The 15,643-nt window shown below is 42.4% G+C and overlaps 1 protein-coding gene across 7 annotated transcripts in view; it reads left to right on the forward strand.

Moving 5' to 3' along the window:
* The first annotated feature begins 1,059 nt into the window (after positions 1-1,059).
* The window catches only part of NFX1 (nuclear transcription factor, X-box binding 1), an 80,155-nt gene continuing 65,571 nt past the window's right edge, over positions 1,060-15,643 (forward strand). For 6 of the 7 annotated variants that reach the window (XR_014296856.1, XR_014296857.1, XM_082656209.1 and 3 more), the window contains exons 1-2: positions 1,060-1,212; positions 4,773-5,771. Coding sequence is in view for 5 of the 7 variants with exons in the window: in XM_082656209.1 (XP_082512335.1) it covers positions 1,188-1,212; positions 4,773-5,771 (1,024 nt within the window). In the remaining 2 variants the exon portion in view is untranslated. The remainder of the gene's footprint in view (positions 1,213-4,772; positions 5,772-15,643) is intronic. The other variant, XM_082656212.1, reaches the window with a different exon arrangement.

The raw sequence follows: 15,643 nt of genomic DNA on the forward strand, positions 1-15,643 counted from the left end.
AAGAAAGCTGGCCACCTTTTCTAGAGCAGATCCTAGTAAGTCTCTATCACTGCTACCCTACTTATTTCTTTCATAAAGCAAATTATTAGCTTGTAAATATAAATTACTTAGTTTTAACCTCCCCTACTAGACAATGCACTTCATTGAGGGCAGAGACCATGTTTGTCTTTTTCACCATTAACCTCCAGCACTTAGAGCAATGCCTAAGACAAAAATAGGCATTAGAATGTATGTGAATGAATGACTCTATTTTGTGTTTTGGGGGAAGCCTGGACCAGTGAATTACTTTACAAATGCAGGTGCTTCACACTTAAACGTTGTGTTCTAGTTAGTAATGCAACAACAAAACACACAAACAAAAGAACGCCACACATTCGCTCAAAAACATTTTGCACTTTAAAAATTATCAGTGCTGGGCTTCCCTGGTGGCGCAGTGGTTGAGAGGCCGCCTGCCGATGCAGGGGACACGGGTTCGTGCCCCAGTCCAGGAGGATCCCACATGCCGCGGAGCGGCTGGGCCCGTGAGCCCTGGCCGCTGGGCCTGCGCGTCCAGAGCCTGTGCTCCGCAATGGGAGAGGCCACAACAGTGAGAGGCCCGCATACTGCAAAAAAAAAAAAAATTATCAGTGCCTCCAAACTTTTCCCCCCTCACGTTGTGTCCATCTGCTCGTTCAAGTCCTTTATCATTTCTAATAAATGGGTGTTCGTTTTCTAAACTGATTTATAATATGTTAGCCTTTGATCGTTTGTTTTGCAGGTATTTTTTCCCAGACCGCCTTTTGACTACTTAGTTTTTGTTTTAATCCTAAGCCTGAACTACTCTAGTAAGGAGGTGCTGTCTGAGGTGACTCCAGAAACCAGGTGAAGCTGGTTGGGTGGGAGGGTGAAACAGGAGCGCACAGGGACTCTCAAAGGAAAACAACTATTGATTACGCAAGTCCGGGCCCGCCTATCCTCCTGGTATCCTAGCCACCTACAGCCACTAGCAACCTCCTTCAGCCCGGAGCCTGGCGCGCCTGCCTGACGTCACGGACGCACCGCACAGTTGACTCGGGCCGCGCAAACTCCGTGGCCGTCTACCGGGCGCGCAGAAGCGAATATTGTCGCGGCGCCGGAAGTCCAAGGCACGTGACCGGGTGACAGCGCTCGCTGGGCTGCAGGGCTCGCTTTAGGTGTTGCGGCACGGGATGGCGGAGGCGCCTCCTGTCTCAGGTACTGTCCTGGCCCGCGCGGGACTGGGCCCCTCTCGGGGAGCGGAAATTGAGTCAGTGACGAGTCCTAGGGCACCGGCCATTCGTATCGCGAGAGTGGCGCGTACTAGGGTTGGAGATAGTGGCTCGGAAGGGCCAAGCCACGCGCGTCGTGCGAACCGAGATCTTAACCATCCTTGACTGCGTAGTGAAGCCCGGCATCTGGTTTCTAAGGAGAATGGGTTTGTCCTGCTGAGTCGATGTGGGTGTCCCGCCCTCTCCAGGGCTCAGCCCGGCCTTCCTAGGGCAGCGATATCCGACAGGCGGGCGTCGGCCGGGTCACCGCCAGTGACGGTGTTGGGCTCTCGACGCACGGCGGGTTTGCTCGCTGCGCTTAAGATGTATTCGTGCGTCCTGGGGCAGCGGCGCGTGCGCGAGCCGAGCACTCGTGGTTTCCAGTGTCAGCCTGCCACGAACTCTCAGTGTGAAGTCTCGTTTTCCTCATCTGTGAATTGGGAGTAAATAAGTAAATTACAGTGAAGGTTCCCGCCGCTGCTGTACCTGTTACACAATTGTTAGCTTACTTCTCCTCCCGGAGTTGCCTTTGTGTGCAGAGACAGCCTCATTTGGCTGTTAATAAAACATCCATTTCCACTTCCTTCGGGGTACCTTAGATCTTTGTTTTCCCAACTCTTTGGACAGTGACCGGAAAGGAATATTTTACATGGTGATCTCAGTGCACACAGACATAAATATAAAAGCGAACCAAAAATTTCAAGAAGCAGTGGTTTTCCTTCCTATATGCAATGCACTCTACTACATATTTCGTTTGAAAAAACACTTGTCCCAACCCACTGCATGATTTGATTTCATGACCCACTCTTTCTGAAAAACAGGGCAGCAGTGTGCAGCATGAGGTTTGTGAACAGTCATGAATTTGAGTCTTCGTTCTGCTACCTACCAGCTGTTGGGGCACCGAGAAGAGTATATATGTATTTGTTTACTTGGTGGCAGGTAAAATGTATTTACTACTGTGGGTCTTGGTCAGAAAAGTTGGATAACACACTGCATTGGTGTACCCTAGTCCTGATTTAGGTATCAATTCATCTTGGAGTGTAGGGACCTTGTTAGGCTGGTGTTTTGTTCTTCTCCCACCCATTTTTTCCCCAAATCCTCTAAATTGGATCCGTTGGTCTTCCTATCATTAGGCTTACTTCTGGCCCATTTCTACACCATTCAGTGTTTGAAGCAGAATTGAGTGGGGCTAGTTGTGAGTCATAGTTTGGGGCTATGGTGTTGTGCCCCAGGTTACAACCTCTGCCCCACCTACTGAGGCAAAGTCTCCTAGTCCAAAGACCTCCCCAGTCTGTCTCCTGTGCCTTAGTTTGTTTTTGCCTTAGTTCCTATTCCATGTTCTTATTTCAGCATCATCTCTAACCCACACCTCCATCCCCACTCAAGGTTTAATTCTCTTACCTGCTGTTGTCCTGGAACACCAGCCCAGTCCAAGGGGTATCTTCCTGCCCATGGGCAGACTCTCCAGTGCCAACTTTGTCTCTGAACTCTATAATCTACAGTTGGATTTTCCCTTACTCTGCTCCACCCACCCGTTGGTCACCTACCATGGTATTATCTTGGATCTTATCTTATTTTATCTTGATCTTATCTTGGGTACCACTTGCACTATAGCCAAGCCTTGGGGATGAGACATCCTATTTGTTGAGTAACTTACAGCTGCTCAAAATAGTGAAAAAATAAAGGTGTCTCAGATCTTTGTGTTCAGTTTCCTGTGCCCTTTCCCCCTTCCTTATGTCTCTTAAGGATCTTTCAGAGGGCTTTGCCCACTGCCTCATGTCTGGTGGAACACATACTTTATATGAATAGGTGCTGCCCGTCTAGATTCTCAAGTTGCATCAACTCTTTGCTGCTTAACATGAAAACACCCTCTTCCCATCCTTTACCAGGCTATTCTGGACAACTTTACTGATGTTTTTCTGCCCCTTTTACAGCCTTCTTCAAGCAGAAGAAAACTACACAATACCCACTTGGTCTAATCTACCCATTCACCCCTCTAAGTTATCTCTTATATTTCTGGAACAGCTTCTCTGCCACCTGCTGAATTTGTCTAATCCTCTTGCCGTTTTGTAAAGCCCTCCACCCCACCCCCAGAATTCTGCCCATTGAAAGCTTTCAGGACAGATCCTGGATTGAGAGAGAGGTTACCCTGTGACCTTTATGATCTCGCTCAGTTCTTAAGTATATGTTTCTGTAGTATGGGCCACCCAACCTCTCACATTGGAGCGTAGTATAAGAGTGTGATCTCTAGGGTCACATAGCTTGGGGTGGAATCCTGAATCTGCTTTGGAATACCCCTGTGGCCTTGGGCAGGTTACTTACTCTCTACAGTGTCTCAACTTTCTCATCAGGAATGTAAAGATTAAATGAGTTAACATATGCAAAGTGCTTAGAATAGTGCCTGACACATGTTAAGTACCTAATAAATGTTAGGGCTTATTATTAAACCTGAAACCCCATAGGCTGTGCACTGCACCCATCTGTGGTCAAGTCTGTGTTTCAGATAGTTTGTAGTCCTAACGGCAATAATAAAGCACTATTTTAACCACTTTATACATGTTACTAACCTTGCTTTAATCTTCATAGTAACTCTTTGAAGTAGCAACTCTTTACTATTCCATTATTGAGATTAAGTAACTCGCATAAAGACACAAGTGATGGGCAGGGATTTAAACGCAAATTCCAGGCCCTGTTGATTCATAGACTATTCTGTATGCTACACATAGTTCTGACTTTGCTACTAACTGGTTTTGTATCCTTAGGCAAATCATTTCATCTTTGGACTTCAGAGACTGAGTTGACTATAAAGAAGCATGTTAGGGGGTAAAAATGAGTAGGTTGAAGGGGCATGTGCTTAATTTTTGAGACTCTGGAATTCTGGACCATATTACAGAGATTATGTATGGAAAACCTAAAATATATTCCTGGGGAGAAGAGATGAGATGTACTGATCCTGCTAAGTACTGTCTGTGTGAAGTCTTACTTAAATTCCACAATGACCCTTTGGAATAGTATTATCAGCTTTTGTCATGTATGAGGAAACTAAGGCTAAAAGCAATCAGGTGGTATCCCTAAGCTCATACTATAAGTTGGAGGGCCAGACTTTAAACTGATTTTGGCTGACTCCAAAGCCTGTTTACTTAATGCTATCTTAGAGTTTTGAAATACCACATTGAACCTGCTGATTGGTGTCTCACCCCGAACTGTTTGCTGACCTCACATTTGTCGATAAAGATAAACACGTTTATAAATAATACCCGGTAGCCCAGGAGAGCAGTTTTCCTTAGCAATTCAGCAGTAGCTGTTGGTGAGGCTGCTGGTTATGAGATGATCAGTCTTCCACAAGCACCTTGAACCTACCACCTTCACAGGAAACATAGACCTCGTATAGAGACTGTTTTATACAAAGTCCCTAGGAAAGTAACTTTTAGATATGGCTTACAGTCTTCAGGCTTCATGAGTGACCAATTAATTTCTTTACCTGCATGTCTGTTTCTTATGTCCTAGGTACTTTTAAATTGAATACGGACGCTGCTGAGTTCATTCCTCAGGAGAGAAAAAATTCTGGTCTAAACTGTGGGGGTCAAAGGAGACTAGATTCTAATAAAATTGGTAGAAGAAATTATAGTTCACCACCTCCCTGTCACCTTTCCAGGCAAGTCCCTTATGATGACATCTCTGCTGTTCATCACAGTTATCTTTCAGGAAGCAAACCTAAGAGTCAACAGACTTCTTTCCAATCCTCTGCTACTAATAAATCACTCAAGAACCATGGCCTTCCAAATCAACCTTGGCAGAAATTGAGGAGTGAAAAGCAGCATATCAGAGTCAAGAGAACACAGGGTCTCACTGACCAGACCTCAGATGCAGCTGGCTTAGAAAGTGTGGCCAAGTCAGAGAGTGGGACAAACCTCAGAGAGCACAGCCCTTCTGAGAATGAGAAGGAAATTGTCGGTGCAGATCCCAGGGGAGCAAAACCCAAAAAGGCAACCCAATTTGTATACAGCTATGGTAGAGGACCAAAAGTCAAGGGGAAACTCAAAAGTGAGTGGGGTCACAGAATGACTCCCAAACCTGAGGAGGCGGGACCTGAAAACACCAAACCTGTGGGGGTTATCCACCCTGATTCTTCAGATGCATCCTCTAGAAAAGGAGTAGCGGATGGGTATGGGGCCAGGCGCAGCGAGCAGAGAAGATACCCACAGAAGAGGCCTCCCTGGGAAGTGGAGGGGGCCAGGCCACGACCAGGCAGGAATCCACCAAAACAGGAGGGCCAACGGCAAACAAACGCAGGATCCAGAAGCAACATGGCCTCTGTTCCAAAGGAAAATCTCAATGAAAGACCAGCAAAATCTGCCTGTGACAATGGGAACTTGGCAGTTGCCAGCAAGTCTTCCAGAAGGGTTGACCCAGAGAAATGTGCTGTAAGGAGGCAGGATCCTCAGGTAGCATCTTTCCCCCGAGGCAAACAGAACCACATGCTAAAGAATGTGGAAACACATACAGGTAAACCTATCTGAATGGGTGGAAATGTTTTCTCTCTCTCTTTTTTTTTTTTTTAATTTCTGAATAGGTAATACATTAATACAATTTAGAAACCAGAAAATATAAAAACGTACATAGTTAAAGTCTCTTTCTCTCCTTGTTCATCATCTCCTTGGGTCCTGCCACCACCTGCCCCCCTCCCCAATAGGTAACCACTTACTTAGTTTTTATATATCATAAGCAAATACAGGTAAGGAACGTTTTTCTTAACAAATAAGGAATTTAAAAAGTGCAGGTATGGGTGGTATAGATGTTTGGTTACAAGATTTGTTTTGAATTCTGAAAGCACAAGTAGGGGGTGGTAACATCTCCACTGCCTCTCCTGGTTCCAGCCTGCATCACCTCTTGTCTGCTTATCTGCAACAGTTCCTAACTAATCTTGCCATCTCCAGTTTTTCTCTTTGAGTTCACCTCTTACGTCAGCATCAGAAAGTGATCTTTCTAAAACACGTATTGACCTGCGTCACTCCCCTGCTTAATTCTGTTCACTTTTTCTCGTCACCTACAGATTCTGCCTTCTGCCTTACCCAACAGCCTCATCTTCTGCTGCCTCAGTCCCCACCACATTTTACTCCCTGGACTCTATACTGTCATCTTTCCATGCTGTTGCATATGTGGCTCCTTCTGTCTACACTGTCTACTACTCAGCTCACTGGTGAATTCTTACTCATATTTCAAAAGCTATAGTTTAGTCACATGTCCAGAAAACCTTTTGTCACCTCCACAGATAGCATTAATCTTTTCCAGCCCTGTGATATGTCCTTCCCTTACATATATATGCTTCTTTATAGCACTTACCACTGGAAACCATCATTTGTTTATGTGTCAGTGCCCTCCACTAGTTTATATGGTCCTTGAAAGCAGAGACCATATTTTTCCTTTCAGTTTTAGATCTCTATTGCCTAGCACAGCTCTTAGAACACAGTAGGTACTCAGCTCTGACTGTTAGAAAGTTCTTTCTTACATTAAACTGAAAACTTCTTTCCTGTAAATATTTCCTATCTCCTAGTTCAAATTCTGTCCTCTGGAACTACACAGCAGCTAGTCTCTCTCCTCACAGCTTCCTTCCCACTCATTACACATCAGCTCTTTGCAGTATTTGAAGACACTTCTCATTTTACCCTGAGTATATATTTTATCCAGGCTAAATAGCTTCATTCCACCAGCTTTTTCTCATGGACCTTCACCATTCTGGTCTCCCTCCAGTTTAATGTGACATACAACCTAACACAGGGAGCCACCACCTGCCCGGGCCTGTTTTTACACAGGCCTATAGTTCTAGTTCTCATTTGCTCCACCAGGCAGTCCTTCTTGGGATCTCGACTTGTGTGTGAACAAAGGCAATGTTATACCAGAGTTGTTCTTGAATCCTCAAGGCTGGTTGATAGTTTCCTATTGCTTCATAACAAATTACCACAAATGTAGTGGCTTAAGATAACACAACTTTACCATGTCATGGTTTCTGTGGGTCAGGAGTCTGGGTACGGGTTAGCAGAGCTTTCTACTCAGGGTCTCACAGGACTGAAATTTGGCCAGGGATGCAGTCTTATCTGATGTGTGGGGTCCTTCTTGATGCTCACTGGTTGTTGATAGGATTTAGCTCCTAATGGGTGTAGGATCGAGGTCCCCATTTTCTTGCTGGCTGGGGATCACTCTCAGCTCCGAGGGGCCACCCGCAATTCCTTACCACATGGCCCCCTTCACAGCATGGTAGTTTGCTTCTTCAGAGCCTACAGGAAAGAATTTGCTACAGATTCTTTACATCTCTCTGACTTCTGTCTCTGATCACTAGACTCTTTTAAAAGGGCTCACTTGATTAGATCAGGTCTACCCATACTTGAGGGGAGATTATCCAGGGCATGCACACCAGGAGCTGGGAATCTTGGAGGCCACCTTAGAGTTCTGCCTAACAAATCTTTCTGGCTTCACATCCCAGCATTTTCTTGAGACCTCTTTATTCATATTTATTGAGTAGATGCTGTGTGCCAAGCACTGTTCTAGGTACTGGGAATACAGCACTAACGAGATTTACATTCTGGTAGGGAAGACAGGTAGAAAGCACTTAAATATTTAATATGTCAGGTGATAAGAGCTAAAATATAAAGCAGGGTTGGGTTTTTTTTGTTTTTTTAAGCAGGGTTTTTAAAAAATTTATTTTTGGCTGCATTGGGTCTTCATTGCTGCGTGTGGACTTTCTCTAGTTGTGGCGAGCGGGGGCTACTCTTCGTTGCAGTGTGCGGGCTTCTCATTGCAGTGGCTTTTCTTGTGGAGAGCGGACTCTAGGCGCGTGGGCTTCAGTAGTTGTGGCACACGGGCTCAGTAGTTGTGGCTCGTGAGCTCTAGAGCGCAGGCTCAGTAGTTGTGGTGCACGGGGGCTTAGTTGCTCCACGGCCTGTGGGATCTTCCCGGACCAGGGCTCGGACCTGTGTCCCCTGCATTGGCAGGCGGATTCTTAACCACTGTGCCACCAGGGAGGTCCCATAAAGCAGGTTAAGAGGACAGAGTAACAGGGGCGCCAGTTTACATAGGTTGGTCTCTTTGATACGGAGACATTTGAACATAGACCAGAAGGAAGTGCAGAAGTGCACCACGTGGCTCTCTGGAGAAGGGCATTTCAGGCAGAGAGAGAAGCAAGTGTAGATTGGGGTGGGAGGGGGCCATTGTGAGCAATGAAGAGGTGGGCAGTAGGGGAGGTCAGAGAAATCACAGGGACTGGGTCATATGAGGCTCTTAGATTTGGTTCTGAGTAGGAAGGTGAGAAGTAGCTGGGAGGTTTTTGGAGACGGGATGGCATGATCTTACAAGCATTCTAAAATGATCACTCAGTCAGCTGTGTGAGGAATGGGCCCTAAGGAAGCAAGGGAATGAGTTAGGAGGCTGTTGTGGTAATTCAGGTACTTGATGGAGACTTGGATGAAGGTATCAGTGGTGAAAGAGGTAAGAATTGGTTAGACTCTGGGTGTATTTGGGAGGTAAAGCTGACAGAATTTACAGATAGACTGGATGTTGGATGCGGGAGCATGAGAGGAGTCCAGGACGCAGCCAGGGTGTTGTGCCTGAGCAATGTGGAAGGCGAGAATTGCTGCACAGTGCAGTGGTAGCGCATGGGAGGGGAAAGCAGTGTTCGTGTTTTAAACTTTTCACTTAGGAATAATTTTAGATTTATAGAAAGTTTGCAAAGATAGAACAGAGAATTCCCATACACTCTTCACCCAGCTCCCTGTAATGTTAACATCTTTGTCAAAACTAAGAAATTAACACTGGTACCATGGTATTGACTAAACTTCAGACTTTTTTTTTGGCTACGCCGCGAGGCTTCCAGCGAGGCTTGTGGGAGCTTAGTTTTTTGACCAGGGATTGAACTCGTGCCCTTGGCAGTGAAAGCACAGAGTCCTAACCACTGGACCGCCAGGGAATTCCCCCGGACTTTAGTTGGATTTCACCAGTTTTCCCACTAATACCCTTTTCCTGCTCCAGGGTGCAATCCAGGATATCACATTGCATTTAATCAGCATGTGTCCTTATTCTCCTCCAATCTGTGACAACTTCTTAGCCTTTCCTTGTTGGAAAACGTGTTTTTGCGTATGTTTTGCTTTGTCTCCTCCTTGTTCAGGAAAGATAAAGAATTTGGTTAAATTTATTAGATTTGAGTTGTCTACTAGACTGCCATATGGATATGTTAAATAGAGAGTTGAATATAAAATTCACAGAAGAGATCTGGACTGGAGATTTAAATTTGGGCATTGTCAGTGTAGAGATGGTGTTTAATGGACTAGAGGAGGTCACCTAAGGTGTGAGTGTAGTTAGACAAAAAAAGAGTGAGGATGGAGCCTACCTAGGCTTGGCTGGAAAATGAGCATCCAGTAAAGGAAACGGAGAAAGAGTAAACTGAACTAGGATGTGAAACGTTCTAAACACCAAGTAAAGAAATTCAAGGAGGAGGCAGTGATAATTGTGCTAAATGCTGTTGATCAGTACAGCAGGATAACTGCACATTGACTATTGGATTTGGCAATGTGAAGGTTACTGGTCTTTTTTTTTTTTTGAATTTTATTTTATTTATTTTTTTATACAGCAGGTTCTTATTAGTTATCTATTTTATACATATTAGTGTATATATGTCAATCCCAATCTCCCAATTCATCGCACCACCACCGCCCCCCCGCCCCGCCTCTTTCTCCGCTTGGTGTCCATACGTTTGTTCCCTACGTCTGTGTTTCAATTTCTGTTCTGCAAACCGGTTCATCTGTACCATTTTTCTAGGTTCCACATATATGCGTTAATATATGATATTTGTTTTTCTCTTTCTGACTTATTTCACTCTGTACAACAGTCTCTAGATTGATCCATGTCTCTACAAATGACCCAATTTCATTCCTTTTTATGGCTGAGTAATATTCCATTGTATATATGTACCACATCTTCTTTATCCATTCATCTGTCAGTGGGCATTTAGGTTGCTTCCATGACCTGGCTACTGTAAATAGTGCTGCAGTGAACATTGGGGTGCATGTGTCTTTTTGAATTACGGTTTTCTCTGGGTATATGTCCAGTAGTGGGATTGCTGGGTCATATGGTAATTCTATTTTTAGTTTTTTAAGGAACCTCCATGCTGTTCCCCATAGTGGCTGTATCAATTTACATTCCCACCAACAGTGCAAGAGGGTTCCCTTTTCTCCACACCCTCTCCAGCATTTGTTCTTCATAGATTTTCTGATGATGCCCATTCTGACTGGTGTAAGGCGATACCTCATTGTACTTTTGACTTGCATTTCTCTAATAATTAGTGATGTTGAGCAACTTTTCATGTGCTTTTTCGCCATCTGTATGTCTTCTTTGGAGAAATGTCTATTTAGGTCTTCTGCCCATTTTTTGGATTGGATTGTTTTTTTTTTAATATTGAGCTGCATGAGCTGTTTATATATTTTGGAGATTAATCCTTTGTCTGTTGATTCGTTTGCAAATATTTTCTCCCATTCTGAGAGTTGTCTTTTTGTCTTGTTTGTAGTTTCCTTTGCTTTGCAAAAGCTTTTAAGTTTCCTTAGGTCCCGTTTGTTTATCTTTGTTTTTATTTCCATTACTCTAGGAGGTGGGCAAAAAAGGTCTTGCGGTGATTTATGTCAAAGAGTGTTCTTCCTATGTTTTCCTTTAAGAGTTTTATAGTATCTGGTCTTACATTTAAGTTTCTAATCCATTTGAATTTATTTTTGTGTATGGTGTTAGGGAGTGTTCTAATTTCATTCTTTTACATGTAGCTGTCCAATTTTCCCAGCACCACTTATTGAAGAAGCTGTCTTTTCTCCATTGTATATCCTTGTCTCCTTTGTCATAGATTAGTTGACCATAGGTGCATGGGTTTATCTCTGGGCTTTCTATCCTGTTCCATTGATCTATATTTCTGTTTTTGTGCCAGTACCATATTGTTTTGATTACTGTAGCTTCGTAGTATAGTCTGAAGTCAGGGAGTCTGATTCCTTCCGCTCGGTTTTTTTCCCTCAAGACTGCTTTGGCTATTTGGGGTCTTTTGTGTCTCCATACAAATTTTAAGATTTTTTTGTTCTACTTCTGTAAAAAATGCCATTGGTAATTTGATAGGGATTGCATTGAATCTGTAGATTGCTTTGGGTAGTAGAGTCATTTTCACAATATTAATTCTTCCAATTCAAGAACATGGTATAGCTCTCCATCTGTTTGTATCATCTTTAATTTCTTTCATTAGTGTCTTATAGTTTTCTGCATACAGGGCTTTTTTCTCCCTAGGTAGGTTTATTCCTAGGATTTTATTCTTTTTGTTGCAATGGTAAATGGGAGTGTTTCTTTAATTTCTTTTTCAGATTTTTCATCATTAGTGTATAGGAATGCAAGAGATTTCTGTGCATTAATTTTGTATTCTGCTACTTTACCAAATTCATTGATTAGCTCTAGTAGTTTTCTGGTGGCATCTTCAGGATTCTCTATGTATAGTATCAAGTTATCTGCAAACAGTGACAGTTTTACTTCTTTCCAACTTGTATTCCTTTTATTTCTTCTTCTTCTCTGATTGCCATGGCTAGGACTTCCAAAACTATGTTGACTAATAGTGGTGAGAGTGGACATCCTTGTCTTGTTCCTGATCTTAGAGGAAGTGCTTTCAGTTTGTCACCATTGAGAATGATGTTTGCTGTGGGTTTGTCGTATATGGCCTTTATTATGTTGAGGTAGTTTCCCTCTGTGCCCACTTTCTGGAGAGTTTTTATCATAAATCGGTGTTGAATTTTGTCAAAAGATTTTTCTGCATCTATTGAGATGATCATATGGTTTTTATTTTTCAGTTTGTTAATATGGTGTATCACATTGATTGATTTGCGTATATTGAAGAATCCTTGCATCCCTGGGATAAATCCCACTTGATCATGGTGTATGAGCATTTTAATGTGTTGTTGGATTCTGTTTGCTAGTATTTTGTTGAGGATTTTTGCATCTATATTTATCAGTGATATTGGTCTGTAATTTTCTTTTTTTGTAGTATCTTTGTCTGGTTTTGGTATCAGGGTGATGGGGACCTCCCATAACGAGTTTGGGAGTGTTCCTTCCTCTGCAATTTTTTGGAAGACTTTGAGAAGGATGGGTGTTAGCTCTTCTCTAAATGTTTGATAGAATTCGCCTGTGAAGCCATCTGGTCATGGACTTTTGTTTGTTGGAAGATTTTTAATCGCAGTTTCAATTTCAGTACTTGTGATTGGTCTGTTCATATTTTCTGTTTCTTCCTGGTTCAGTCTTAGAGGGTTATACCATTCTAAGCATTTGTCCATTTCTTCCAGGTTGTCCATTTTATTGGCATGGGGTTGCTTGTAGTAGTCTCTTATGATGCTTTGTATTTCTGTGGTGTCTGTTTTAACTTATGCTTTTTCATTTCTAATTTTTATTTGAGTCCTCTCCCTCTTTTTCTTGATGAGTCTGGCTAATGGTTTATCAATTTTGTTTATCTTCTCAAAAAACCAGCTTTTAGTTTTATTGATCTTTGCTATTGTTTTCTTTGTTTCTGTTTCATTTATTTCTGCTCTGATCTTTATGATTTCTTTCCTTCTGCTAATTTTGGGTTTTGTTTGTTCTTTTTTCTCTAGTTCCTTTAGGTGTAAGGGTAAGATGTTTATTTGAAATTTTTCTTGTTTCTTGAGGTAGGATTGTATTGCTATAAACTTTCCTCTTAGAACTGCATTTGCTGCATCCCATAGGTTTTGGATAGTCGTGTTTTCATTGTCATTTGTCTCTAGGTATTTTTTGGTTTCCTCTGATGTCTTCAGTGATCTCTGGGTTATTTAGTAATGTATTGTTTAGCCTCCATGTGTTTATGTTTTTTATGTTTTTTTCCCTGTAATTCATTTCTAATCTCCTAGTGTTGTGGTTAGAAAAGATGCTTGATATGATTTCAATTTCCTTAAATTTACTGAGGCTTGATTTGTGACCCAAGATGTGATCTATCTTGGAGAATGTTCCATGCGCACTTGAGAAGAAAGTGTAATCTGCTGTTCTCAGATGGAATGTCCTATAAATATCAATTAAATCTATCTGGTCTATTGTGTCATTTAAAGCTTGTGTTTCCTTATTTGTTTTCTGTTTGGATGATCTGTCCATTGGTGTAAATGAGGTGTTAAAGTTCCCCACTATTATAGTGTTACTGTCAATTCTTCTTTTATAGCTGTTAGCAGTTGCCTTATGTATTGAGGTGCTCCTGTGTTGGCTGCATATATATTTATAAGTGTTATGTCTTCTTCTTGGATTGATTCTTTGATCATTATGTAGTGTCCTTCCTTGTCTCTTGTAACATTCTTTGTTTTAAAGTTTACTTTATCTGATATGAGTTTTGCTACTCCAGCTTTCTTTTGATTTCCATTTGCATGGAATATCTTTTTCCATCCCCTCACTTTCAGTCTGTATGTGTCCCTAGGTCTGAAGTGGGTCTCTTGTAGACAGCATATATATAGGTCTTGCTTTTGTATCTATTCAGCGAGCCTGTGTCTTTTGGTTGGAGCATTTAATCCATTCATGTTTAAGGTAATTATCGATATGTATGTTCTTATTACCATTTTCTTAATTGTTTTGGGTTTGTTTTTGTAGGTCCTTTTCTTCTCTTGTGTTTCCCACTTAAAGATGTTCCTTTAGCATTTGTTGTAGAGCTGGTTTGGTGGTGCTGAATTCTCTTAGCTTTTGCTTGTCTGTAAAGCTTTTGATTTCTCCATCGCATCTGAATGAGGTCCTTGCTGGGTAGAGTAATGTTGGTTGTAGGTTCTTCCCTTTCATCACTTTAAATATGTCGTGCCACTCCCTTCTGGCTTGTAGAGTTTCTGCTGAGAAATCAGCTGTTAACCTTATTGGAGTTCCCTTGTATGTTATTTGTCATTTTTCCCTTGCTGCTTTCAATAATTTTTCTTTGTCTTTAATTTTTGCCAATTTGATTACTAGCATCTCGGCGTGTTTCTCCTTGGGTTAACCTGTGTGGGACTCTCTGCGCTTCTTGGACTTGAGTGGTTCTCTCCTTTCCCATGTTAGGGAAGTTTTTGACTATAATCTCTTCCAATATTTTCTTGGGTCCTTTCTGTCTGTTTTCTCCTTCTGGGATCCCTATAATGTGAATGTTGTTGCATTTAATGTTGTCCCAAAGGTCTCTTAGGCTGTCTTCATTTCTTTTCATTCTTTTTTCTTTATTCTGTTCCGCAGCAGTGAATTCCACCATTCTGTCTTCCAGGTCACTTTTCCGTTCTTCTGCCTCAGTTATTCTGCTGTTGATTCCTTCTAGTGTATTTTTCATTTCATTTATTGTATTGTTCATCTCTGTTTGTTTGTTTTTTAATTCTTCTAGGTCTTTGTTAAACATTTCTTGAAATTTGCCTCCATTCTTTTTCCAAGGTCCTGGATCATCTTCACTATCATCTTCACTATTCTGAATTCTTTTTCTGGAAGGTTGCCTATCTCCACTTCATTTAGTTGTTTTTCTGGGGTTTTATCTTGTTTCTTCATCTGGTACATAGCCCTCTGCCTTTTTATCTTGTCTATCTGTGAATGTGGTTTTTGTTCCACAGGCTGCAGGATTGTAGTTCTTCTAGTTTCTGCTTTCTGTCCTCTGGTGGATGAGGCTATCTAAGAAGCTTGAGCAAGTTTCCTCAAGGTTACTGGTCTTGCTAAAAGCAGTTTTAGTGGAGTAGTGGAGATGAAAGCTTGATTGGAATGGAAAGAGAGGCTTACCCCAAATATAAGTGTCCGTGGCTGTTTGAGAGTGGGCTTTGCTTACTCTCACTCTGAACTGAGAGAACCTAGCACTGCCCAGTCCTCCCAGACTGCCTGGATCCCTCATTCTGCAGTAACAAAACCCCCTATATCCTTTATTTGTTTTGGCTCTGCTCCTGCTCTTAATTGACCTATGGCCTTCTGTCGGGTCACCACTTCCTTACAGCCTCAGAGCCTGCTGTTTTCCCTTATCCCACTTACCTTAGTTTCTGGAAGACGGGAAGAGCACACTCCTTCCCCAGTGTCATTTCTAAGCTATTATTCTTCTACCTTTGTATCAGAATCCCTGCTTTTTTGAAGCTAATGCTGCATGACCTTTTCTCTCCATCCCCTTCCATGTCTCCTTATCTTTGTCATCTGTTAGCCTCCACATCTCCCAGCCCCAGCCTCAGTTATTAATGCATCTAGCCTGTATCTTTTTTCTACCCCAGTGATTCTCAAGGTATAGTCCCAGATCAGCAGCTGTCAGCAATACCTGGGAACTTGTTAGAAATGCACATTCTTGGGCCTCACCTCAGAGTTAGTAAACAGAAATTCTAGGTGTGGGGCCCAGCAGTCTCTTCTTTTAA

The sequence above is a fragment of the Grampus griseus genome (genome assembly GCF_964374135.1).
Source record: "Grampus griseus genome assembly, chromosome: 6".
NCBI classification, from domain to species: Eukaryota; Metazoa; Chordata; class Mammalia; order Artiodactyla; family Delphinidae; genus Grampus; species Grampus griseus.